Source organism: Procambarus clarkii, chromosome 6 (genome assembly GCF_040958095.1).
Source record: "Procambarus clarkii isolate CNS0578487 chromosome 6, FALCON_Pclarkii_2.0, whole genome shotgun sequence".
In the NCBI taxonomy this organism is placed as follows: domain Eukaryota; kingdom Metazoa; phylum Arthropoda; class Malacostraca; order Decapoda; family Cambaridae; genus Procambarus; species Procambarus clarkii.
Window position 1 is genome coordinate 39208103 of NC_091155.1, and position 25106 is coordinate 39233208.

Below are 25106 nucleotides of genomic sequence, written 5' to 3' on the forward strand. Positions count from 1 at the left end.
ATTGACATTCAGTACCTTCCTCCCTTGGGTAAAAGTGACCATGTCTTTTTGGGAATAAAGTATGCAATGCGTTATAAGCTGGAAGAAAATAAGGAGGTTGAAGCAGTTGAAAAACCAGACTTCAGGAGAGGACATTATGGTGACCTTAGAAATTTTTTTAGTGAGTATAATTGGACAGACTTGATGCTAGGCAAGGAAGTGAATGAGATGTATGGCAAGTTTTGTGAAATATATGATAAAGGCACAAAAAAATTTATACCAAAACAGAGATGCAGAACTAGGAAACAGGATTGGTTCAATAGAAATTGCGAGAGGGCTAGAGACCGAAAGACACAAAAATGGAATCAATACAGGAAGAGGCCGAACCCCCAAACATACCAGCGATACAAAGATGCGAGAAACAACTACACGGCAGTGAGGAGAGAGGCAGAAAGAAATTTTGAAAAAGGGATTGCGGACAAATGTAAAACAGAACCAGGTCTATTCTATAAATTCATAAACAACAAATTGCAGGTAAAGGATAATATTCAGAGGTTGAAAATGGGAAATAGATTCACAGGAGATGAAAAGGAAATGTGTGAAACACTAAACGAAAAGTTCCAAAGTGTGTTTGTACAAAATGAAATCTTTAGGGAACCAGATACAATAAGAATTCCAGAGAACAACATAGAACACATAAAGGTGTCTAGAGACGAAGTGGAAAAAATGCTCAAGGAGCTCGGTAAGAACAAAGCAGCTGGCCCAGATGGCGTTTCACCATGGGTTCTGAGAGAATGTGCATCTGAGCTCAGCATTCCACTTCACCTGATCTTTCAGGCATCCCTGTGTACAGGAATCGTAGCAGACGGGTGGAAACAGGCTAACATAGTTCCAATCTACAAAAGTGGCAGCAGGGAAGACCCCCTCAATTATAGACCTGTATCATTGACAAGTTTAATAGTGAAAGTATTGGAAAAACTAATCAAAACTAAATGGGTAGAACACCTAGAGAGAAATGATATAATATCAGACAGACAGTATGGTTTTCGATCTGGAAGATCCTGTGTATCGAATTTACTCAGTTTCTATGATCGAGCCACAGAGATATTACAGGAAAGAGATGGTTGGGTTGACTGCATCTATCTGGACCTAAAAAAGGCTTTCGACAGAGTTCCACGACAGAGGTTGTTCTGGAAACTGGAAAATATTGGAGGGGTGACAGGTAAGCTTCTATCATGGATGAAAAATTTTCTGACTGATAGAAAAATGAGGGCAGTAATCAGAGGCAATGTATCAGAATGGAGAAATGTCACAAGTGGAGTACCACAGGGTTCAGTTCTTGCACCAGTGATGTTTATTGTGTACATAAATGATCTACCAGTTGGTATACAGAATTATATGAACATGTTTGCTGATGATGCTAAGATAATAGGAAGGATAAGAAATTTAGATGACTGTCATGCCCTTCAAGAAGACCTGGACAAAATAAGTATATGGAGCACCACTTGGCAAATGGAATTTAATGTTAATAAATGTCATGTTATGGAATGTGGAATAGGAGAACATAGACCCCACACAACCTATATATTATGTGAGAAATCTTTAAAGAATTCTGATAAAGAAAGAGATCTAGGAGTGGTTCTAGATAGAAAACTATCACCTGAGGACCACATAAAGAATATTGTGCAAGGAGCCTATGCTATGCTTTCTAACTTCAGAATTGCATTTAAATACATGGATGGCGATATACTAAAGAAATTGTTCATGACTTTTGTTAGGCCAAAGCTAGAATATGCAGCTGTTGTGTGGTGCCCATATCTTAAGAAGCACATCAACAAACTGGAAAAGGTGCAAAGACATGCTACTAAGTGGCTCCCAGAACTGAAGGGCAAGAGCTACGAGGAGAGGTTAGAAGCATTAAATATGCCAAAACTAGAAGACAGAAGAAAAAGAGGTGATATGATCACTACATACAAAATAGTAACAGGAATTGATAAAATCGACAGGGAAGACTTCCTGAGACCTGGAATTTCAAGAACAAGAGGTCATAGATTTAAACTAGCTAAACACAGATGCCGAAGAAATATAAGAAAATTCACCTTCGCAAATAGAGTGGTAGACGGTTGGAACAAGTTAAGTGAGAAGGTGGTGGAGGCCAAGACCGTCAGTAGTTTCAAAGCGTTATATGACAAAGAGTGCTGGGAAGACGGGACACCACGAGCGTAGCTCTCATCCTGTAACTACACTTATGTAATTACACTTAGGTAATTACCTGAGGATGCCCAGGCAACTGGACCAGCACCCAGCACCAGCAAGGACTCACCTTTTTTTACTAAACCTAGTAGGTTTAGGAGAAGGCTCAAAGGAAAATGTCAGTGATTTTAGAAGAATAGGAAAATATGAGAAAGAAAAGAACCGCCCCTTAAGGGTGACGTTTAATGGAGTGAAAAACATGATGGAAGTGCTAAGAAATGCCAGGAAACTGCAGAGTGATGAGGTTGGCAAATTTTGGTCAATAAGACAAGACCTCTCCAAGGAAGACAGAGAAAAGCTAAAAATGAACCTAATTGAGGCAAAACGTCTAAATGGGGATAGAAATGAAGAAGACAGAAATTCTTTTTTTTACAAAGTGACAAGGACTGGAAAGCTTGTGAAATGGTACATAAAAACAAAGCAACAAGATCAGTAGTGGAAGGGGGAGTAAAGAGCAAAGGAAAAGGGAACATGTTCCTGAAAATTGTATATACCAACATAGATGGAGTGAGGTCAAAAACTTTGGAGTTGCAAGATATAATCCAGCTTAGGGTCCCAGATATTGTTGCATTATCAGAGACGAAACTTGAAGGAAATATAATAAATGAAGTCATATTCCCAAGAGGCTACTCAGTTTGGAGACGTGACAGGAAAACTAGGAAGGGAGGAGGAGTGGCTGTACTGGTGAAAAAACACCTGAAGGTAAAAGAGTTAATATTTGAAAACCCTCGAGATATTGACATAATGGCATTGCAGGTCTGGAATCAGGATGATAAGCTGATAATTGTAAATACCTACAGCCCACCAGCAAGCAACACATGGACAAAGGAAGAACTGGATGACAAACGAGAGGGCCTCATAATGGTCATGAGAGATATTATTGTACAAGCAGATAAAGATAAATCACGACTGTTGATACTGGGGGACTTCAACTTTAGAGCAATAGACTGGGAGGCCTATGAAGCAAGAACGGAGGACTTTTGGACATGCAGATTTGTGAACCTCATTCTGGAGACATTCTTGTATCAACACATAAAGCAAGCCACAAGAATGAGGGAAGGAGATATACCGTCAGTACTGGATCTAGTATTCACCAGGAAAGAAGAAGAGATTTTTGACATCCAGTACCTTCCTCCCTTGGGAAAGAGTGATCACGTCCTGTTAGACATTAAATATGCTTTAAGATATCATCTAGAAGAAAATGGGGACATTGAAACAGTTGATAAACTCGATTTAAGGAGAGGCAACTATGGGGAACTTCGAAATTTTTTTAATGAGTGTAATTGGACAGAATTGTTGCTAGGCAGGGAAGTAAATGAAATGTATGCCAAATTTTTAAAACTATACGAGGAAGGCACACAAACATTCATACCAAAACAGAGATGCAGGGCCAGAAAACAGGATTGGTTCAACAGAAATTGTGAGAGGGCAAGAGACCAAAAGACACAAAAATGGAATCAGTATAGGAAGAGGCCAAACCCCCAAACATACCAGCGATACAAAGATGCGAGAAACAACTATACAGCAGTAAGGAGAGAGGCAGAAAGAAATTTTGAAAAGGGGATAGCAGATAAATGTAAAACAGAACCGGGCCTATTCTACAAATTCATAAACAACAAATTGCAGGTAAAGGATAATATCCAGAGGTTGAAAATGGGAAACAGATTCACGGAAAATGAAAAGGAAATGTGTGAAACATTAAATGAAAAGTTCCAAAGTGTGTTTGTACAAAATGAAATCTTCAGAGAACCAGACACAATAAGAATTCCAGAGAACAATATAGAGCGGATAGAGGTGTCTAGAGATGAAGTGGAAAATATGCTAAAGGAGCTCGGGAAGAACAAAGCAGCTGGCCCAGATGGCGTTTCACCATGGGTTCTGAGAGAATGTGCATCTGAGCTCAGCATTCCACTTCACCTGATCTTTCAGGCATCCCTGTATACAGGAATCGTAGCAGACGTGTGGAAACAGGCTAACATAGTTCCAATCTACAAAAGTGGCAGCAGGGAAGACCCCTCAATTATAGACCTGTATCATTGACAAGTGTAATAGTGAAAGTATTGGAAAAGCTAATCAAAACTAAATGGGTAGAACACCTGGAGAGAAATGATATAATATCAGACAGACAGTATGGTTTTCGCTCTGGAAGATCCTGTGTATCAAATTTACTCAGTTTCTATGATCGAGCCACAGAGATATTACAGGAAAGAGATGGTTGGGTTGACTGCATCTATCTGGACCTAAAAAAAGGCTTTCGACAGAGTTCCACATAAGAGGTTGTTTTGGAAACTGGAAAATATTGGAGGGGTGACAGGTAAGCTTCTATCATGGATGAAAAATTTTCTGACTGATAGAAAAATGAGGGCAGTAATCAGAGGCAATGTATCAGAATGGAGAAATGTCACAAGTGGAGTACCACAGGGTTCAGTTCTTGCACCAGTGATGTTTATTGTCTACATAAATGATCTACCAGTTGGTATACTGAATTATATGAACATGTTTGCTGATGATGCTAAGATAATAGGAAGGATAAGAAATTTAGATGACTGTCATGCCCTTCAAGAAGACCTGGACAAAATAAGTATATGGAGCACCACTTGGCAAATGGAATTTAATGTAAATAAATGTCATGTTATGGAATGTGGAATAGGAGAACATAGACCCCACACAACCTATATATTATGTGAGAAATCTTTAAAGAATTCTGATAAAGAAAGAGATCTAGGAGTGGTTCTAGATAGAAAACTATCACCTGAGGACCACATAAAGAATATTGTGCAAGGAGCCTATGCTATGCTTTCTAACTTCAGAATTGCATTTAAATACATGGATGGTGATATACTAAAGAAATTGTTCATGACTTTTGTTAGGCCAAAGCTAGAATATGCAGCTGTTGTGTGGTGCCCATATCTTAAGAAGCACATCAACAAACTGGAAAAGGTGCAAAGACATGCTACTAAGTGGCTCCCAGAACTGAAGGGCAAGAGCTACGAGGAGAGGTTAGAAGCATTAAATATGCCAAAACTAGAAGACAGAAGAAAAAGAGGTGATATGATCACTACGTACAAAATAGTAACAGGAATTGATAAAATCGACAGGGAAGACTTCCTGAGACCTGGAACTTCAAGAACAAGAGGTCATAGATTTAAACTAGCTAAACACAGATGCCGAAGAAATATAAGAAAATTCACCTTCGCAAATAGAGTGGTAGACGGTTGGAACAAGTTAAGTGAGAAGGTGGTGGAGGCCAAGACCGTCAGTAGTTTCAAAGCGTTATATGACAAAGAGTGCTGGGAAGACGGGACACCACGAGCGTAGCTCTCATCCTGTAACTACACTTAGGTAATTACCCGAGGATGCCCAGGCAACTGGACCAGCACCCAGCACCAGCAAGGACTCACCTTGCTGGTGAGCTTTTCTTGCTCACAAGAAAAAGGTGACACCCCTAGGGTCAACACTTGCAGCAGAGGAGCTCCAGCATATTTCAACAATCCTAAGTATTGTAGTACAGGTTGATGGTAGTGAGTGGTGTCCCAGAGAACATAAAGGTATAGTGCTCTTGAAAAATAGGTGAGATAACAGGAAAGTGCTAAGGGAAGTGAAAAATCGGATGAGAAAAAGTTGCCCTAGTGTTTACAGTGCAGAGAAGAACATTCAAGATGGCCACTGGCAAGGGGAAAAACAAAACAGAGCTTGATTTTGAGGGATTCAATGAAGAAAGCATTGATATTAGTAGTCTACATAACAAGTTGGTAAATTTAGATACTATAGTGAACTCTCATGTAGAAATAATTAGTAAATTGAAAGAAAGTAATGACCATTTGAATAGCAAAGTTTTATGTCTTGAGGATTTAGTGAAAGACTTGCGCAAGGATAAGAATCAATTGGAAACAAATTGCAAAGCCATGGAAGAAGAAAATAAACTCTTAAAAATAGCTTTGGAAGAAGTTAAAGTAAATTTAAACATAAATGACTACAATAGGTTAGGCAAGGAAATTCAACAGGAGAAACAGCTTTTGTCAGCACAGATGGAGGAAGCTACAGAGGGAATAGAACAGTGCAAGAAAGATATGCAACTCACTTATGCACAAGTGGCCAAGGAGAAGGAAAAAATAGAAGTAGCAGGAAAGGAAGTCAAACACTGCAGCAACCAAGATAAAACAAACATTAGGCTGGAAGTGAGAAAAGAATTGGCATCTAACCCGAAGTTGGTGCAAAACACAGTTGATCGGAGTAAGTCCCTGATCATTTTTGGCTGCAAAGAAAAGGTGATAACATCTAGGTCAGAAAGAGCTGTAGAAGAAGCTAAAGTAGTAGATAAAATTGTTGGCCTCGTGGAAGGTCTTACAACAAGAGAGAATGTGTGCGACTACAGGAGAATAGGCAGATACGTAAAAGGGAAAGATCGACCTTTGAGGATCACCCTAAACAGTGCCAAACAGATGGAAGAAGTACTAAGGAATGCTAGAAAATTGCAAAGTGATGAGGATGGGAAAGTGTGGTCGTTAAGACGAGATCTTTCAAAAGAAGATAGAGAGAAGCTGAAACTGAACCTCGCCGAGGCAAAACATTTAAATGAGAGCAGGAATGAAGAAGAAATAAATTCTTTTTTCTACAAAGTGATAGGGGTAGGCAAACCAGTAAAGTGGTACATAAAGGCAAACCAACAAAATCAATAGAGAGAGGGGGAGTGAAGAATAAGGAGAGGGGGAACAAGTTCCTGAAGATTGCATACACCAACATAGATGGAGTGAGATCGAAGATACTGGAGTTAAGTGATGTAATACAGCTGCAGACACCAGACATTGTTGCACTCATGGAGACAAAACTTGAAGATGTAATTTTAAATGAGGTCATATTCCCAAGGGGCTACTCAATTTGGAGACGGGACAGAAAAATTAGGAAAGGCGGTGGCGTTGCTGTGCTGGTAAAAGAACACCTAAAGGTGAACGAAATAATGACTGCCAATCCACAAGAAGTTGACATAATAGCACTAGAGATCTGCCATGAGGATGATAAACTAATGATAATAAATGCATATAGTCCACCGCCAAGCAGCACATGGTCAAAGGAGGAGCTAGATAGTAAACGTGAAGGTCTTATAACAATGATGAGAGAGATTATAGCGAGAGCGGATAACGATAGATCACGACTGTTGATAGTCGGTGACTTCAACTTGAAATCCATAGACTGGGAAGCTATGAAGCTAAAACAGAAGATTTTTGGACCACCTGTAAATTTGTAGACCTCATCCTGGAAACATTCTTGTATCAACATGTTAAACAAGCTACGAGGATGAGGGAAGGGGACGTTCCCTCCATGCTAGATTTGATATTTACCGGGAAGGAGGAAGAGATATTTGACATTCAGTACCTTCCTCCCTTGGGTAAAAGTGACCATGTCTTTTTGGGAATAAAGTATGCAATGCGTTATAAGCTGGAAGAAAATAAGGAGGTTGAAGCAGTTGAAAAACCAGACTTCAGGAGAGGACATTATGGTGACCTTAGAAATTTTTTTAGTGAGTATAATTGGACAGACTTGATGCTAGGCAAGGAAGTGAATGAGATGTATGTCAAGTTTTGTGAAATTTATGATAAAGGCACAAAAAAATTTATACCAAAACAGAGATGCAGAACTAGGAAACAGGATTGGTTCAATAGAAATTGCGAGTGGGCTAGAGACCAAAAGACACAAAAATGGAATCAGTATAGGAAGAGGCCGAACCCCCAAACATACCAGCGATACAAAGATGCGAGAAACAACTACACGGCAGTGAGGAGAGAGGCAGAAAGAAATTTTGAAAAAGGGATTGCAGACAAATGTAAAACACAACCAGGTCTATTCTATAAATTCATAAACAACAAATTGCAGGTAAAGGATAATATTCAGAGGTTGAAAATGGGAAATAGATTCACGGAAGATGAAAAGGAAATGTGTGAAACACTAAACGAAAAGTTCCAAAGTGTGTTTGTACAAAATGAAATCTTTAGGGAACCAGATACAATAAGAATTCCAGAGAACAACATAGAGCACATAGAGGTGACTAAAGACGAAGTGGAAAAAATGCTCAAGGAGCTCGGTAAGAACAAAGCAGCTGGCCCAGATGGCGTTTCACCATGGATTCTGAGAGAATGTGCATCTGAGCTCAGCATTCCACTTCACCTGATCTTTCAGGCATCCCTGTGTACAGGAATCGTAGCAGACGTGTGGAAACAGGCTAACATAGTTCCAATCTACAAAAGTGGCAGCAGGGAAGACCCCCTCAATTATAGACCTGTATCATTGACAAGTGAAATAGTGAAAGTATTGGAAAAACTAATCAAAACTAAATGGGTAGAACACCTAGAGAGAAATGATATAATATCAGACAGACAGTATGGTTTTCGATCTGGAAGATCCTGTGTATCGAATTTACTCAGTTTCTATGATCGAGCCAGAGAGATATTACAGGAAAGAGATGGTTGGGTTGACTGCATCTATCTGGACCTAAAAAAGGCTTTCGACAGAGTTCCACATAAGAGGTTGTTCTGGAAACTGGAAAATATTGGAGGGGTGACAGGTAAGCTTCTATCATGGATGAAAAATTTTCTGACTGATAGAAAAATGAGGGCAGTAATCAGAGGCAATGTATCGGAATGGAGAAATGTCACAAGTGGAGTACCACAGGGGTCAGTTCTTGCACCAGTGATGTTTATTGTGTACATAAATGATCTACCAGTTGGTATACAGAATTATATGAACATGTTTCTGATGATGCTAAGATAATAGGAAGGATAAGAAATTTAGATGATTGCCATGCCCTTCAAGAAGACCTGGACAAAATAAGTAGATGGAGCACCACTTGGCAAATGGAATTTAATGTTAATTAATGTCATGTTATGGAATGTGGAATAGGAGAACATAGACCCCACACAACCTATATATTATGTGAGAAATCTTTAAAGAATTCTGATAAAGAAAGAGATCTAGGAGTGGTTCTAGATAGAAAACTATCACCTGAGGACCACATAAAGAATATTGTGCAAGGAGCCTATGCTATGCTTTCTAACTTCAGAATTGCATATAAATACATGGATGGTGATATACTAAAGAAATTGTTCACGACTTTTGTTAGGCCAAAGCTAGAATATGCAGTTGTTGTGTGGTGCCCATATCTTAAGAAGCACATCAACAAACTGGAAAAGGTGCAAAGACATGCTACTAAGTGGCTCCCAGAACTGAAGGGTAAGAGCTACGAGGAGAGGTTAGAAGCATTAAACATGCCAAAACTAGAAGACAGAAGAAAAAGAGGTGTTATGATCACTACATACAAAATAGTAACAGGAATTGATAAAATCGACAGGGAAGATTTCCCGAGACCTGGCACTTCAAGAACAAGAGGTCATAGATTTAAACTAGCTAAACACAGATGCCGAAGAAATATAAGAAAATTCACCTTCGCAAATAGAGTGGTAGACGGTTGGAACAAGTTAAGTGAGAAGGTGGTGGAGGCCAAGGCCGTCAGTAGTTTCAAAGCATTATATGACAGAGTGCTGGGAAGACGGGACACCACGAGCGTAGCTCTCATCCTGTAACTACACTTAGGTAATTACACTTAGGTAATTACCTGAGGATGCCCAGGCAACTGGACCAACACCCAGCACCAGCAAGGACTCACCTGAGGATGCCCAGGCAACTGGACCAGCACCCAGCACCAGCAAGGACTCACCTGAGGATGCCCAGGCCACTGGACCAGCACCCAGCGCTAGCCATAACTTACCTGGGAGTGCCAATTGAGTTGTACAACACAGTTCTAATGACATAAATGTACAAAGTGTAAAAAGTGTAGTTCAAGTGATACAGTACAGTATACATTTACTTCAGTAGTGTGATTCTAGTGGTCTGTACTTTATGTACAGACTGTAGTGTATAATGTACATTTGTTAGGAAAGTTACTGTTCTGTAATGAATTTATATTCAAATATCTGGCACTCTCAGGTTATTGAGGCTAAAAGTCTGCACTACACAACTCAACTGGTAAGGTAAGTACACTAAAACACAATAACAATTTATTGCTAGATTTAGAAACTAGATTTTAGATTTAGAAAGATTACTTAAGGTAATTACATAAGTTAGGTAAGCTTAAAAAAATTGGGGGGGGGGCCCAGACGGATGGAACGAATCGCCTTCGCCCCATATAATTCGTTGAAGTGAGGACACACTATATTATAAACCATTTACAATGTTCAGTCACAAAAATGGGAGTATCTTATTTTCTTGTTCAGTAGTGATTTTTGTCCAGGGTGAATTATCAGTCCATTTCTTTCAGGTATTTTCTGCTGGGACAGGAGAGGTGCTGACATTCCACCAGGAAGAAGTGTCTCAGATTTACCCTAAGGAAGGATGGGTGGAGCAAGACCCCACTGCACTCCTCAAGTCTGTTTTAACATGTATTGAAAAAACAGTTGCGAACTTAAGGTATGTATGCATTATCTATAAGATTGAACGTAGCCATTTTAACCTTTACACCGTGCTTTTTAATCATGGTGCTTGTGCTGTATGTGACTATCATTTTAGTAATGTGTGCTAGACTTTTGAAACAGGAAGTTCAAAAGAAGAGAACAAAGAGGCCCGGTATGACTACTTTTCTGGGGAGGAGGGGGGGGTGGGATGGGGTCACCGGAGGCTCCCTGAAACCTGAAGCTATCTGGCTGATATTGCTTCCTGCTCAAAGGTCACATGAGTCATGGAGAATGTGTTTGGTCTGCTGGGGATCAGAGTCAGAAGCTGGCCCAACACAGAGGCACAGAAAGCAAGTGATAATTCATCACATCCACCAAGAATGCATCCAAAAAGTCAACAAAGCTTTGCAAAAAAAACAAAACAACAACAACAACAACTGAGAGTTTAGAGAAAATGAAGCCTCAAAATGCCCAGAAAACTCTGCAAACAATTCATGTAGAACAAGAAATTTGCTCAAAGTAGCTTGAAACTCATTAGTTCCATTAGCCATAACCAGGTGGTCCAGCCCCAGCCCACAGCCTGCTTCCCTGACCAGTCAGTTCTGTTGGTGATCTTATGGTGAAATGTTCTACCTGTAGTGCTATGATCGACTAGTCATGGGGAAACAAGCCCCTCTGCTTCAAGCTAAATGCAGGTTATCCTTGGACATTGGTCGTGTTGCACGGTCCATTTGCTTGTGTTTTTTATTTTATTTTAATATTTAATATTTTAATATTTAACCCTTAAACTGCGCATGGCGTATATATACGCCCTGAGTAACATGTCCCACGGTGCGCATGGCGTATATATACGCCACAGGGGGCCAGGCCCGATTCAAATGGCCCGCGGCTACACGGGCTTCACAGTAGCTTCCTCAGGGCTCTTGTAAACAGACGCCATTTCTAAAAAAAAAATCGTGGGCAATATTCTCAGGTGTGGGAGGCACAGTACTGTTGGAGCAACCAAGGCTGGCGCACGCAGCATGAGCGAACAGCATTGCTGTTCAGCTTGTGACCACAGCATCGCCGAAAAAAAAAAAAATATATAATTGTTATTATTTAGCGATGACAATATTACAGATGACCCCTGACTGATATAAATAACCAGGGTTGTGATAATAGCAGGATTGTTGTAATAATTAGCGCTGTGGGAGGAGTGATGCTGAGAGACGGAGGGAGACAGCATCGTTTACTGACTTTTTTTTTTTTTTTTTTTTTCAGGGATATTCCTGCGCGGGCCCTAAGCCTCTGGCTGGCCCACTAAGTGTTGCTTGTTTGTTTTACTTGGGCGGAGTATGAGTATTTATTACTCGTATGGTCGCTTCAGTAAGATTTTGCCATATGTGTTTAACAACTTCTGCTCTGTTGAATCTAAGTTGAAATCTTAATGGGTTTGTAACTGTGCACTGTGTTAGATAATGTTCCAGTGGTCTGTCGGGCATTTCTCCAGTGTTGATTACTGACTGTGTGGCTACCTGTTATTGTTTACATTCACCATACCAGGTCAGTGGTTCTCTATGGTGAACACAAATGTAGATACTTATATATAATGTGTGTATTAGTGTAATAACAGCAAAAGGATTATGCTGGGAGGAGCCATATGGGTGACGGAGGTGACGTCGTTTGCACGATTTGTCTAGCTGTCAGAGGGTGGCCACTATGCTCTTTGGGCGCATTACAAGCTTAGGTATACAGTTACGGTGCATAAAACATGTAGATACTTATATATAATATGTGTATATAGGGTAATAACACTGCAAACAGTATTGTTGGGGGAGAAAGTTTAGTGCGTGTGACCTTGAATGAGTGAGGGAGCCGCCAGCCGCCATCTGTGTATAGCGACGACTCCTAGTGCCTGAACTAACTATATCAGCTTAGCTGTACAGTTGTGGTGAACAAAATATATACATACTTATATATAACGTTTGTATATAGTGTAATAACACCACAAATGGTATTGTTAGGGAAGAAAGTTTAGTGCGTGTGTTGAGGGAGTGGCAGCGAGTGGCTGGCTGGTGTGTGGCGGTAACTCCTCGTTGCTTTTCGACTCTCAATACCAACTTAGTGGTTCGTTATGGTGACCAAAACATGCAGATACTTATATATAACCTGTGTATAGAGTGTAATAGGAGCAAAACTATTTGTTTATTGTTTTATAAACATAATAATTGAATCACTAATTTGCACATCATACTTTTGAGTATAGCGATTATTCACCACTTTTATTATATAAATATATTACAATACACACTATTGAATAATATTACTGCAAAAAACTAAGAAAAAATCAATCGGAGACATTGAAACAATTAGGTAATAATATCTTTGTGGCAACTCCCACCTGTCAGCGCGGGTGACGCTGACCGGGTCTGACTTCCTCGGTCAATTGCGCCCAAAATATGTCGCCTACGATTTTTTTATATTTTTCCCGTGCTCAGGGGACACAAGTTAACATGTTTAGAAGACGAAAAAAAAATTTTGAATTTTTTTTTTCTTGCGCACAGGGGTGTAAATGTCCCCAGGACCCCTGAGCAGTGTAAGGGTTAATAAAATAATATTAATAATAATATTTGTTATTATTAATATTTAATAATAATAATATATAATATTTATTTTTATCAATATTATTTAATATTAATATTTTAATATTAACTTTATTTTAATATTGGCTTCATGTGGTCTGAAGGGAGTGGCTTCTGTGGCCATGGCTTTTGTTGCACTTTGGGCTGCATGGGATCTGGGCTTTCTTCCCTGGATGCTTGCTAACAGTGCCCTGGCACAGTCACTTATCTTCTCTGGTGTGTTCAGGAGTTTGTTTGCTGAGAGGCCAGGCTACCAGGGCTACCAGTGCCTGGCCTTGTTAGTTGTGGGACTTTAACTCCTCTGTTTGGGCCCCTTGGCTGTGGGGGCAATCTTTTGGCTGTGCTGAGGTGCACTTTGGTTCACAGCATGTTTACACTGTGTACCGTGTAAACACGGTACATTGCCGATTGTAGCCTGGTTGTTTTGGCCTTGTTTGGCGACTGTTCTTTGGGCAGAAGAACCAAGCAGAAACCCCTGATGCTGGGGGTTTCTGCTTAGTTAGCTGCCTTCAGGACATGGTTATTTCTTCGCCAGGGGTCTGATATGGTCCATTATGGATCAGCCCATCAAGTTCACACTCACCAAGTGTGAGCTTGAAGGAGTGTTCAAAGTCTTTGCTATTTAACCATGATCATTCTTTCTGCCTTCGCCATGCTGCCAGCTGGGTGGATGACACCTACGACCCTGAATGCTGTGAGGTTTGTTCTCACTGGATCCCATCTGTTAAATAATAAATAAATGTTTATTCAGGTAAGGCACATACATACGAGAGATTTAAAAAAAAATTGCTAGGTTTATAGATAGAGCTAGTACATACAATGCCTAAAGCCACTATTACGCAAAGCATTTCGGGCAGATGTTACTGATTCAGCTTCGAATTTGGAAATTTTCAGGTAGCTGCCTCTTTGCAAGCAGCTGGATTCCCTGGAGTTGGTCACTGGTAATTTAGGGACCTGGAATTTAAAGTGTTAGTGACGTCTACCTGATTAACTCTTTGCCTCCTGTTCCTTTCCTCTTTCCCTGTGGGTGTGGTTCGCCCAGCTTCTAGTCTTCCCCCTTCCTTCCTGGTTCTGGTTTCGAAGCATATGAGGGTTTCAGAGTTGGGTCAGGGTTTAGCTCAGGGTGTAATTTGGCCTTCTCTGGGGGTGATCCCATCCCATGGCAGAGACATGGAATAGGATGGGATGCTCCAAACCTTCGCCTTGAGGGGGATACCTTTCTGTTACCGGTGTTATGGCAATGTCCAAAACCTTCATGACAGACGTTTGAAGCTTAAAGGATAGCCCAAGGAGGACCCAAGGTGATCTTCATTCCTTCCTGGACATTGGTCTGTTCTGCAGTGTGTTTTTGCTTCATGGGGAGAATTATTTTTATTCCCCTTCTGTGTACTTTTGGTTACCTTTTAATGATTCTGAGGATTGACATTCCAGCAACTGTTTCTGACCCAACCTCTAGGTTGGTAGGTTGATCAACCAGGCTGTTCGATGTGGTTGCATGCAGCCTGATGAACGAGTCACAGCCTGTTTAATCAGGTATCCTTTGTACGAGTATGATTGCTTGGGTGCTTCTCATTGGGTTTATTTTTGGGTTCTGTTGGTATGTCCGAGTTGCCCTATTTCCAGAGGTTTCCGTCTTCCTGCAGTGCGCCTTTGGTAGTTTGTGTGGACTTGCCGCCTGTGGAACTCTGATTTAATTTTTTTTAATTGACCTGGGGTCCTTTGAATAGGAGTCTCTTTGATTATTGGCTGCGATGTGAAGTTTCAGGTTCATCCTGGCTGGCTGACAACCCCACTCTCTCTTCTTGGGGCTTGGCAAGGGTTCTGTTGGAACCACACGCTTGATTGGCAGGAGGCGAGTTCAGTTTCTCGGGTGTTCTTGGGGCAGCACTTCTTTTGCGCCATTCATGGACTTGCTTGTTTTGGCACTCCCGAAGGATGTGGGCATGTGTATATATTCTTGAGGGCGCTTATTGCAGAGGACCACAGGGGATGTATGCGCTTGGCAGCACTCTTGCATGTTTGGGTTTTTGTGGAGGGTCACTTTGAGGAACTTCATGAGTATGTGGTGTTGCTTAGTTCCACTCTGGGTGTGGAGGCTGTGAAATCTGTAGTTCCAAACTTGACAGCCTTGCTCAAGATTCATGACCTCCTTTGGGAGCCTGTGGTGTCATTTTACTTGACCCACCTGGCGTGTTGACAGGCCATGTTGGCCCCATTCGTTAGATAAGACTTGGTGTCTTATACTCTTATCCTCTTGCCCTTGTGTAACCTGCGTAATGAAATCCTCAGGAAAGAGAGGTACTCTTATCCTCTTCCCCTTATTACCTCTCTTTCCTGAGGATTTCATTACACAGGTTTTGTCTGAACTTGGTCCTGAGGGCTTTGTTTTGTCTATGGTGTGGAGTGAGGGGCCTGGCTTTTAGTGGACTTAGCCCTTCGGCTGCACATCCTAACAGGTGATGGGGCTGCTAATTATGGCCAAACTGTGCATCACAACATGTGGTGTATTAGGAAAACAGAGTAAAATTTTGAAACTCCCGTGGGTACAAGGGGCTCACGTTGGCTTTCTCAGGTCTCCAGTAAACAGATGCCATTTTGAAAACAGATTTGCAGACACCATTCCTGGGTGTGAAGGCCTTAGTACCGAGTGAGCAACTAAGGTTGGTGCATGCAGCATGATCTAACAATACCACTGTTCAGCCTGTATTCACAGCAGTACTTATAAATGATGAAATATATAGTTGACTACAATTATTTTGGAATAATAGTATCAAAGAAGATCCTGACTGTAATAAAGACAATGTACAATATCCAGATGCAGTATCAGTGAACACAATGCTGTTTGATATTCACAGCATGATGCAGAACCTCAACACTGCCATTATTTGGTGCATCTATGCATCGGGAAATGACCTCATGCTCCTTTAGAAAATAAATTTGTGCAAAATGATTTATATTCAATACTGTATTTGCTGACCAGGATGCATACAATAATAGCAATATTGTGCCTAGAGTTAGCAATAGGAGTGATGTGTTAGATGCATTATGTCAAGCCAGGTCACCCTTCAAGCCACCAGTTCTGTTTCGGTGGACTCATTGTGGGTAGATCGGGTTTCTCAGGTTCCCTGTTCCAGAGCAAGTGTTGCACAGGTTGTCCACTGTGTCATTAAAGCTAGCCAGCCTGTGGGCTACCCTCATGTTTGTGATGTTCACAAGTATGCTGCCTTGTCAGCCATTTTGAGTAACATGTCTTGGGTCTATGTTCGGGATGGGGGTTTTCGAAGTTTATCAGGGTCTTGGCTGCCAGGTATCTTGTGAACGTTCTGGTTCCTCTGTGGCCTTGTTGCATTGTGGCAAATGTCGTGGTCTTTGGTCTTGAGTTCGAGTTGATACCTGCGGTGCTCCCGCCTCCCTGGTAAGTTTCCCTTTATTGTTCTTCTCTGGGGGTGGTTACCTTTGGGGGTGATTAGGGAGTCGACAGGGCTCTCCACAGAAACCCAGCAATGAATGTAATGAAATGGCAGTTTCTGGGTGAGCTCCAGAGGCTCCCTGACACCCTGCATACCCAGGTTGGCAGTGTTTCTCATTAACCCTTGGGTGGCATTTGCCTTAATAGCCTTCAACAACGCCAGGCGCAATAAAAAAATTCCAATTTATTTTTTCGTCTTATAAAAGTGTTAATTTGTGTTCCCTAAGCATGGGAAAAATAAAACTAATTTTACTTACCTGTGACGTAAATGAACCGAGATGTTGGACGATGATGTCACGCAACATGCGCACTTAACCACTGTGCTGCGCTGAGTTTATTGTGAAATTCCCCCTGTGCGCATGAAATAAAGTGTTCCCAAAAAATTATTTTTCTTCGTAAAATGATAAATTCCCTTCCCTGAACATGTCTATGTAAAAATAAATACCAAATTCCACTTATTTTGACTGTGGGAACATGGACAAGGTGCGCTGTGACGTCATCAGGGCCTGGTCGCCCGTGCATGAATCGCCCAGACACGGTCGCACGGGCCATTCAAGCACTGGGTGTTGCTACAAATATACTTTCAATTATTTGTTCTATGTATTTCCAATGAGGTTTTATTTGTTTTTGTTTTTTATCGTATATGATGCATATTTGTGTCCTTAATATGTATACCACCACCGACACACCACCTCCCCAACACCCATACACTCTCTCTCTCGCTTCACCACAACTCAACGCCCATCCCTCCACCATCTCTACCTACCTCCCTCCATCTCTCCCTCCCTCCCTCCATCTTTCCCTCCCTCCCTCCATCTTTCCCTCCCTCCCTCCCTCCATCTTTCCCTCCCTCCCTCCCTCCATCTTTCCCTCCCTCCCTCCCTCCATCTTTCCCTCCCTCCCTCCCTCCATCTTTCCCTCCCTCCCTCCCTCCCTCCCTCCCTCCCTCCCTCCCTCCCTCCCTCCCTCCCTCCCATCCATCTCACCCTCCCTCCCTCCCTCCCTCCCTCCTTCCATCTCACCCTCCCTCCCTCTCACCCTCCATCTCACCCTCCCTCCCTCCCACCCTCCATCTCACCCTCCCTCCCTCCCACCCTCCATCTCACCCTCCCTCCCTCCCACCCTCCATCTCACCCTCCCTCCCTCCCACCCTCCATCTCACCCTCCCTCCCTCCCACCCTCCATCTCACCCTCCCTCCCTCCCACCCTCCCTCCCTCCCACCCTCCATCTTGCCCTCCCTCCCTCCTTCCATTCCTCCCACCATCTCTCCCTCCATCTCCCATCATCTTTCCCTCCCTCCCTCTCTTCATCCATCCATCCATCCCTTCCCTCTATCCGTCCATCTCTCCCTCCCTCCCTCCTCCTATCCCTCCCTCCATCTCTCCCTTCTTCCACCCTCCCATCCATCCATCCCTCCCTTCCATCTCTCCCTCCCTCCCTCCCTCCTTCCATTCCTCCCACCATCCCTCCCTCCCTCCTTCCATCCATCCCTCCATCCATCAATCCATCCATCCAGCCTTCCATCCATCTCCATTCTCTCCCGCTCTGCCTATCTCCCAGCCTCTGCCTGCCTAACTCCCAAGCTCTGCCTGCCTCCCTCCCTGCCTACCTCCCAGCCTCTGCCTGCCTGCCTACCTACATTTCAGCCTCTCCATCCATCCCTGCCTGCCTGCCCATCCACCCACCAGTCAGCCATCATTGACACAACGAGTGCATTTGGAGCCAACATGGTGCACGGATGTTCCATGATTGTGCAGATATGTCCAACAAAGTCACGTAATGAACACTCCAGCCTCTTGACAAATCAAAACAATGTGCCGTAAATCTGTGACGTCACAGTGTAGAAGGCACTAGAGTGGTGGACCAAGTGGCTGTCTATACAAAATATCTTACCTGATTGTTACTTGAGAAATTACTGACACTTAACTTCGGAAATACCGGAGCTCCGGAAATAATGACCAGGGTACAGCCCGATGTAGGCCGTTAAATCGAGTGGATACATTTTTCACTTTGGTCACCTTAATTCTCATCCTAGGTCTTTCATTTTTGTATCAATGTGTTCGCAATAGATTTCCCTACAGGAGTATATGCATATAATGTCAAAAACCGCGGCCTGCTCCACCTGCGGCCAAGATGAAAGCAGGCCATGTGTTACTTGTGAATGAGCGCCCATTCGCCCACCCGCTACACCCCCATTTCCTGCTCACAAATGTTTCGGTTGATAACATCAATTTTCGTGTTACAGCACTCACTTTGATATTAAATTGTTCCTAATAGAGTGCCTTAAGGGAATATATGCATATAAGGGCAAATTGAAGAACATTACAGTACAATAAGATAAAGTATAAACCACAATATAAAATGTATAAAAAAAAACAAAAACGTTTTGTACTTACAATTCAGAGATGTTTGTGGATCATGACATGTGTTGAGCATTAGTTTTAGCCACTCCACCTGCTCCAGTAAAACGTTTCCTGAAGATTTTCGACCCATGTTTTATAGGTGGAGTGGATGGTGGGCAAGCATTACTGCTTCTCAGCCCAGAATTGTTTCTTGCGATGGTATTTGCTGTAGCATGGTGCCGCACACAGAGGCACTTCACAGGACTTGTACTTATACCTGGTGTCCCTCCTGTTACCAGGCAATTTGCAAACACGACACCTCAGATCCTTCTGTATCTTTACTAAGGAATGGTACAAGTTCCTGTACAGACTTTCTGGATTATCCACAATACGGTTTTTTTTCCTAGCAGAAGCTCCACTAGGGATATTCTGACTCGTCTTCTGAGTCGGATGATGAATGTACAACTATAGGTGAAGTGAATAGTGGCCGCCTCACACCTGATGGTTCGGGTGCTGCAACATTGTCTCCAGTAGATGTGCTGTCATTGGCATTTACATCAGCAGCATGTGTGATTTTATAATTTCACAAAGGCCAATTATTAGGCTGAGAGTACAGTATTGACGAAATGACTACTTCGTGGAGTTGGAGTAATGCGAGTTTCTTTGTATTTGTTGTGAAGTAATTGTACAACACAAAAGCATTATGGATAGCTATTTGCAGAAAGTAGAAAGTCATTTTCTTCGTCCACTTGTAACTTTTCCGTGTGAAATTATAATATTTTACCATTTGGTCAAAGTGATCAACACCTTTCATGTGTGTATTGTAGTCACAGATTGCGTTTGGTTTGTTCAGTGACCCGTTGCAATGAAGATGTTCCGTCAGGTTTGTGTACTCGTTTCCCTTGTTCCACTTCTTGTGTATCTGCATTGTGGTAAGTTGTGATGAGTGAAACAACTCGCTTACCTTTCCACAGAGTTATAAAAGTATTGTCCTTCCGTCGGAATACAGTTTTATCCACTAACATTTTACCCTTTGCTTAGACCTGAAGATTTTTAGGTGCACCACGCTGCAATCTGATAGTACAACAGGTGTGTACTCCATGTTCAAGCAGCAATTCACTCCGTTGAACCGAGTTATAGTAGTTATCCATATATAAATGATAACCTTTGTTCTTCAGTGGTTCACTTGAGCCCATACCGTTTCTAGCATCGTCTTCCCAATTCTACATACACTTCAAAATCATAGATGTAACCAGTCTGGGATTCAGCTAGCATGTAGAGCTTTATTCCATACTTATCAGGTATATTTGGATTATAAGTTTTGAAAGCTAGATGGCCCACGCCATGCCATTGTGACTTCATCCAAAATTTAAATTTTGGGGGGGAATGTAAAATGTTTTGAATTTCTGTGTGAGATATTGCATGACTGTTCGATCTTTGAATAGTCAGTCTGGATTGTCTCTTGGAATGGCATTATTGTTATAAATATGAAAATACTTTGAAATCAATTCGTATTGTTTAGAAGTCATAAAAGTATTGAAACAAAGTACATGTCAAAATTTAGCTGTTTGCCAGTATATTCTAATCCTTGGCAACATGCAAATGCCCATCAAAATCGTCAGACTCAAAAATCGACCAATTTCTTTTACACTCACTGGTTCTCATCTATTGCTTGTGTTGGTCACAGTAGGTGCATTGCTGGGTAGCATACAAGTTAGTCTCGTAGATCATAAATTTCAGCAAACTTTACATAAGAAATAATTGTACAAATCCCAAAGGAGTGCTAGGTACAGGACAAGTCAAGCCTGGTATTCCTGTAAAAGTGTCTACAAAGGGTAGAGTATTATCAGTAGCCCAGGGTTCATCAGAACTTGTGGTGGGGTACGTGTGGCACGCGCGGTACGAGTTCCAATACCACGCCGTGCACATGTGGCAGTCTGAACATCAGAATCCTCACTCCCCTCACTTTCAAATTCATCATATCTGCTGTTTCTGTTTCAATGAATTCACTATCTAAATCACTGTCACTATCAGCAGTTTCTATATCAGATAAATCATCAAATACAGCCTGGAATATTGAGGGTGAGAGTCTCGCCCTACTGTACTTTTGGTGTACACTACTTAGCTTCTCTCTCCGAAGTGTTTCTTTCACTGATTTCTTCCTGGAAAGGCTCTGTTCTTGATCACTTTCCATCTTGGAGTAAATGCAGATAGTTTTTAAAGCCGCACTAAGAAATATAACCGAGGAAAATAGTCAGAATGTTCACACGTTGGGACGCGAGGGGAAGCAGGAGCGGTCACTAGCGTGGCACAAAAACAATGGGCCTACCGCATGGGTGCCACATGGCCCATCACGGGAAATGGGAAGACGTTGGCGCTAAGTTTAAAACCAGTCCCCAAAGAATCGGATAAAAGCCTGAATTTCTAGCAAATATATTAGTCTCCACTCGATCATCCGGACTATATGGGAAGGACCCCCAGCCGGACTATCACATTTTTCGGATAATGGTACTTTTTCACCTACGAGTCCAAAAGTGACCATTTCCAACTATTTTTATACTACAAACAACATAATTTGAATTGCCTTGCCACATATAATTATTAAATATTCAACTAGAAACCTCAACTTACCTTGTTGGTGTTCGTCGTCTTGATTGACGCCACACAATTTGAAGTTAAGAATTCTGTACAGTTCATTAAGCAAAGTTAGTTTTGACTGCCAGCTGCTGAAGCCTCACTGGTTGAAGGCATTTGGGTTGCCTGTGACGCCTCACTTGTTGAAGGCGCTTGCTTGCACCTCACTTGTTGAAGCGTTTGCTTGCACCTCACTTGTTGAAGCGCTTGCATGCCCTCACTTGTTCAAGGCGCTTGCTTGCACCTCACTTGTTGAAGGCGCTTGCTTGCACCTCACTTGTTGAAGGCGCTTGCTTGCACCTCACTTGTTGAAGGCGCTTGCTTGCACCTCACTTGCTGAAGGCGCTTGCTTGCACCTCACTTGTTGAAGGCGCTTGCTTGCACCTCACTTGTTGAAGCGCTTGCTTGCACCTCACTTGTTGAAGCGCTTGCATGCCCTCACTTGTTGAAGGCGCTTGCTTGCACCTCACTTGTTGAAGGCGCTTGCTTGCACCTCACTTGTTGAAGCGCTTGCTTGCACCTCACGTGTTGAAGGCGCTTGCTTGCACCTCACTTGTTGAAGGCGCTTGCTTGCACCTCACTTGTTGAAGCGCTTGCTTGCACCTCACTTGAAGTGCTTGCATGCCCTCACTTGTTGAAGGCGCTTGGCTTGCCTGTAATACCTCACTTGTTGAAGGCGCTTGGCTGCCTGTGACGCCTCACTGGTTGAACAACACGTAACTTGTCTTTAATTGTTAGGACAACCTTCTTCCTCTTAACACCTCCAGAACGATTGATGCTGCTACCAGACATATTCTTGGCCAAAAATGTTCAAAGTTACTATGAAAATTAAGAAAGTTATTTAAAAAAATATTTCACTAATGGCGCAGCACTGTGTATAACACAAGGGACGGACGCACATGGGTTGACCAGTGTCGGACGGGTCCACTTGGGGTTGGAGCAGCTATAGCACGTTACGTAGACCGCCAGGAGGAAAAAAATTCACAATATTTTTGAAGGAAACTTCAGCCTGTGCACATTGCTTTTAGGAAACTTATTTATTTGTTATTACATAATTACTAGTACTTATTTCATTTGTTTTTGGCTATGATTAAGTGTTCTAAAATTAATGGTAATTCCTGTACCCAGGTGGTCCCTCCCGACGCTCCCCTCCCACCCTCCCGACACCACCCACCCACCCCACCCCCTCCTCCACCATGCGTCTAGAGCCACAGACGGGATTAATACGGTATGGCCGAATTTTCATCCGGCCAAACCAGCTTTTATCCGGTTCCTGTGGCCATTTTGGCCGGATATTGTGATAACTTTATCCGATCACGATTTTGGCCGTATAAGGGCGTTTTCCGGATGTTTGAATCCCGGATAATCGCAGGGTTACAGTACTTTTTGTTGCGCGGATGCGTCATTCCCTCACATAAGTTTTGGTTGTTTCTTTTATTATTGGGGAGTTCTTTTGGCATTCTGGGGGCTTTGGTCATGTTTTTAAACCAAACAGTGGATTGTTTTGATTTGCCTATCTTTCTGGGTGCCTTTGCTGGTGATGGCAAAGATGATAAACTTTAAATGTAAAGTGATCATAAGCCATTGCTCCCCTGCACCTCTTTGAGGAGCCAGGTTCTGGCTCGTGGTCCTTCATAGGCAAAAATAACTCGATGTGGTGTTGTGTGTTGCTGGGGAAGTCTTGGTTGTAGGGTTGATATAAAGCCATTGCTTGGTTACTGACTTTAATACTTATAATGATACATGACTAGCAGCGTTCAAGCTTGGCGGGCGTCCTGCACACACACTGTTGTTTACCTACAGCTGGCGTATGAAACGCAGGTCATACAAACGGATGGTGCCGTTTGCTATGAACATGACATCCCTTCTTCTCTTTAAAAAGAATGAATACAGATGTCTACTATGCTTGTAGCACAAAGCAAAATTATTGACACAAAGTAAGTTATTAACATATCAAAAGATGTTGTGTTCATTTAACATTAATTAAGCACACAAAGAATTTAAACAACTTAATCTTTACCACACAGGATTTCAATGTTAAAAATACAAATACAATGTTAAACCAAAGGAGACAGAAACTGTACAGAAACAAAAAGTACAGAAACTGTACTACAAAGTTACAAAAATATTGAATGAGAGATCTGCATTATTTAAACAATATCAAAGTTAGTTTAGGATAATAAGTAAATACTGTACTTTGCATTACATAGGAACACAATTAATCATCAACTCGCTTAGGGCATTTACAATGACGTATAGGATGAGAGTCCTTAAACACAAGAATATCCCTTGATGAATTGTTTGTTGAGTTATAACTCATTTTTGCTTTATCATTTGAAAGACTTTGCACTTCATCAGTTTCTACACTCGTTGGAATCACTTTGAAATAAGCCATATTACGTGTTATACTATGATCTCTGTTACTCGCTGTTACCATAGTTCCTTTTAAACTAATCACTTTTCAGTGACACCTCGACTTACGATAATTTTGAGTTACGATATGTATTAGATCAGAAAATGCGACTCGACTTGAGATAGTGTCGTCAACTAACGATATTCGTTGATGCGCGTTCGGGTTGACCAAACGCTCGGTTCCTGGTCACGTGGGCGGACCTGCCTCAGTTTACCAGAGCCGCCCACTTAGTGACGATCATGCTTGTAAGAAATTCCATTATTGTGGTGATTTTTTGTTTTTTGAACATAAAAGTAATTATTATATATCATGCCCATGAGTCCCAAGAAAGTCAGTGGTAAGGTTCAACCTAAGAAAACACATGTGAGGATGACAACAGAGGAAAAACAAGAGATCATTCGTAAACATGAAAATGGTATGAGGGTGGTTGATGTTGAGGATGTCCCTTTCTCCTTTGTTATGAAAATGTGTGCAGCATGGGAAGAACTGCAAACCTTTGCTGAAACGACTCACCCAAAATCAGGCTGCAGTAGGCTGTTGCCTTAACCTTTTTAATGACACTGTGATGCATCGCTACAGACAAATATTGAACAAATTTGAATAAGAAAAAGAAAAAAGTCTATAAGGTTCGTTCAGTAGATGTCAGGTAGGCTGCTCCATTTTCTATGAAAAATAAAAAAAAATGAAAATATATATAGAAAAAATTGAAAAAAGAAAAATGTCTAAAAGGTTCATTTAGTGGATGTCAGGTAGGCTGTTCCATTTTCTATAAAAAAATCACTGCCTGACGTTATAATGGATGGGGACTCTCCTTCCAAACACTAACACCCAACTCTCCTCCTCCTCACAGTCTTCCATATGCCAACAAGTCATCAGTAAAGGTAAGCAGTAACTTGTACATATTTTAGTACTAAAGATTTGGGTGAATTGGGTATAAAATTTAATTGAAGTTG

The 25106-nt window shown here is 41.8% G+C and overlaps 2 protein-coding genes across 6 annotated transcripts in view; one reads left to right on the forward strand and one right to left on the reverse strand.

Moving 5' to 3' along the window:
- Rpn1 (regulatory particle non-ATPase 1) overlaps positions 1-25106 on the reverse strand; it is a 674509-nt gene that overhangs the window by 289030 nt on the left and 360373 nt on the right. The gene's annotated exons all lie outside the window — the stretch shown is intronic.
- Positions 1-25106, forward strand: part of LOC123754113 (glycerol kinase) — a 266318-nt gene that overhangs the window by 27690 nt on the left and 213522 nt on the right. For all 5 annotated transcript variants that reach the window (XR_011223551.1, XR_011223553.1, XR_011223552.1 and 2 more), the window contains one exon: positions 10541-10689. Coding sequence is in view for 2 of the 5 variants with exons in the window: in XM_069308583.1 (XP_069164684.1) it covers positions 10541-10689 (149 nt within the window). In the remaining 3 variants the exon portion in view is untranslated. The remainder of the gene's footprint in view (positions 1-10540; positions 10690-25106) is intronic.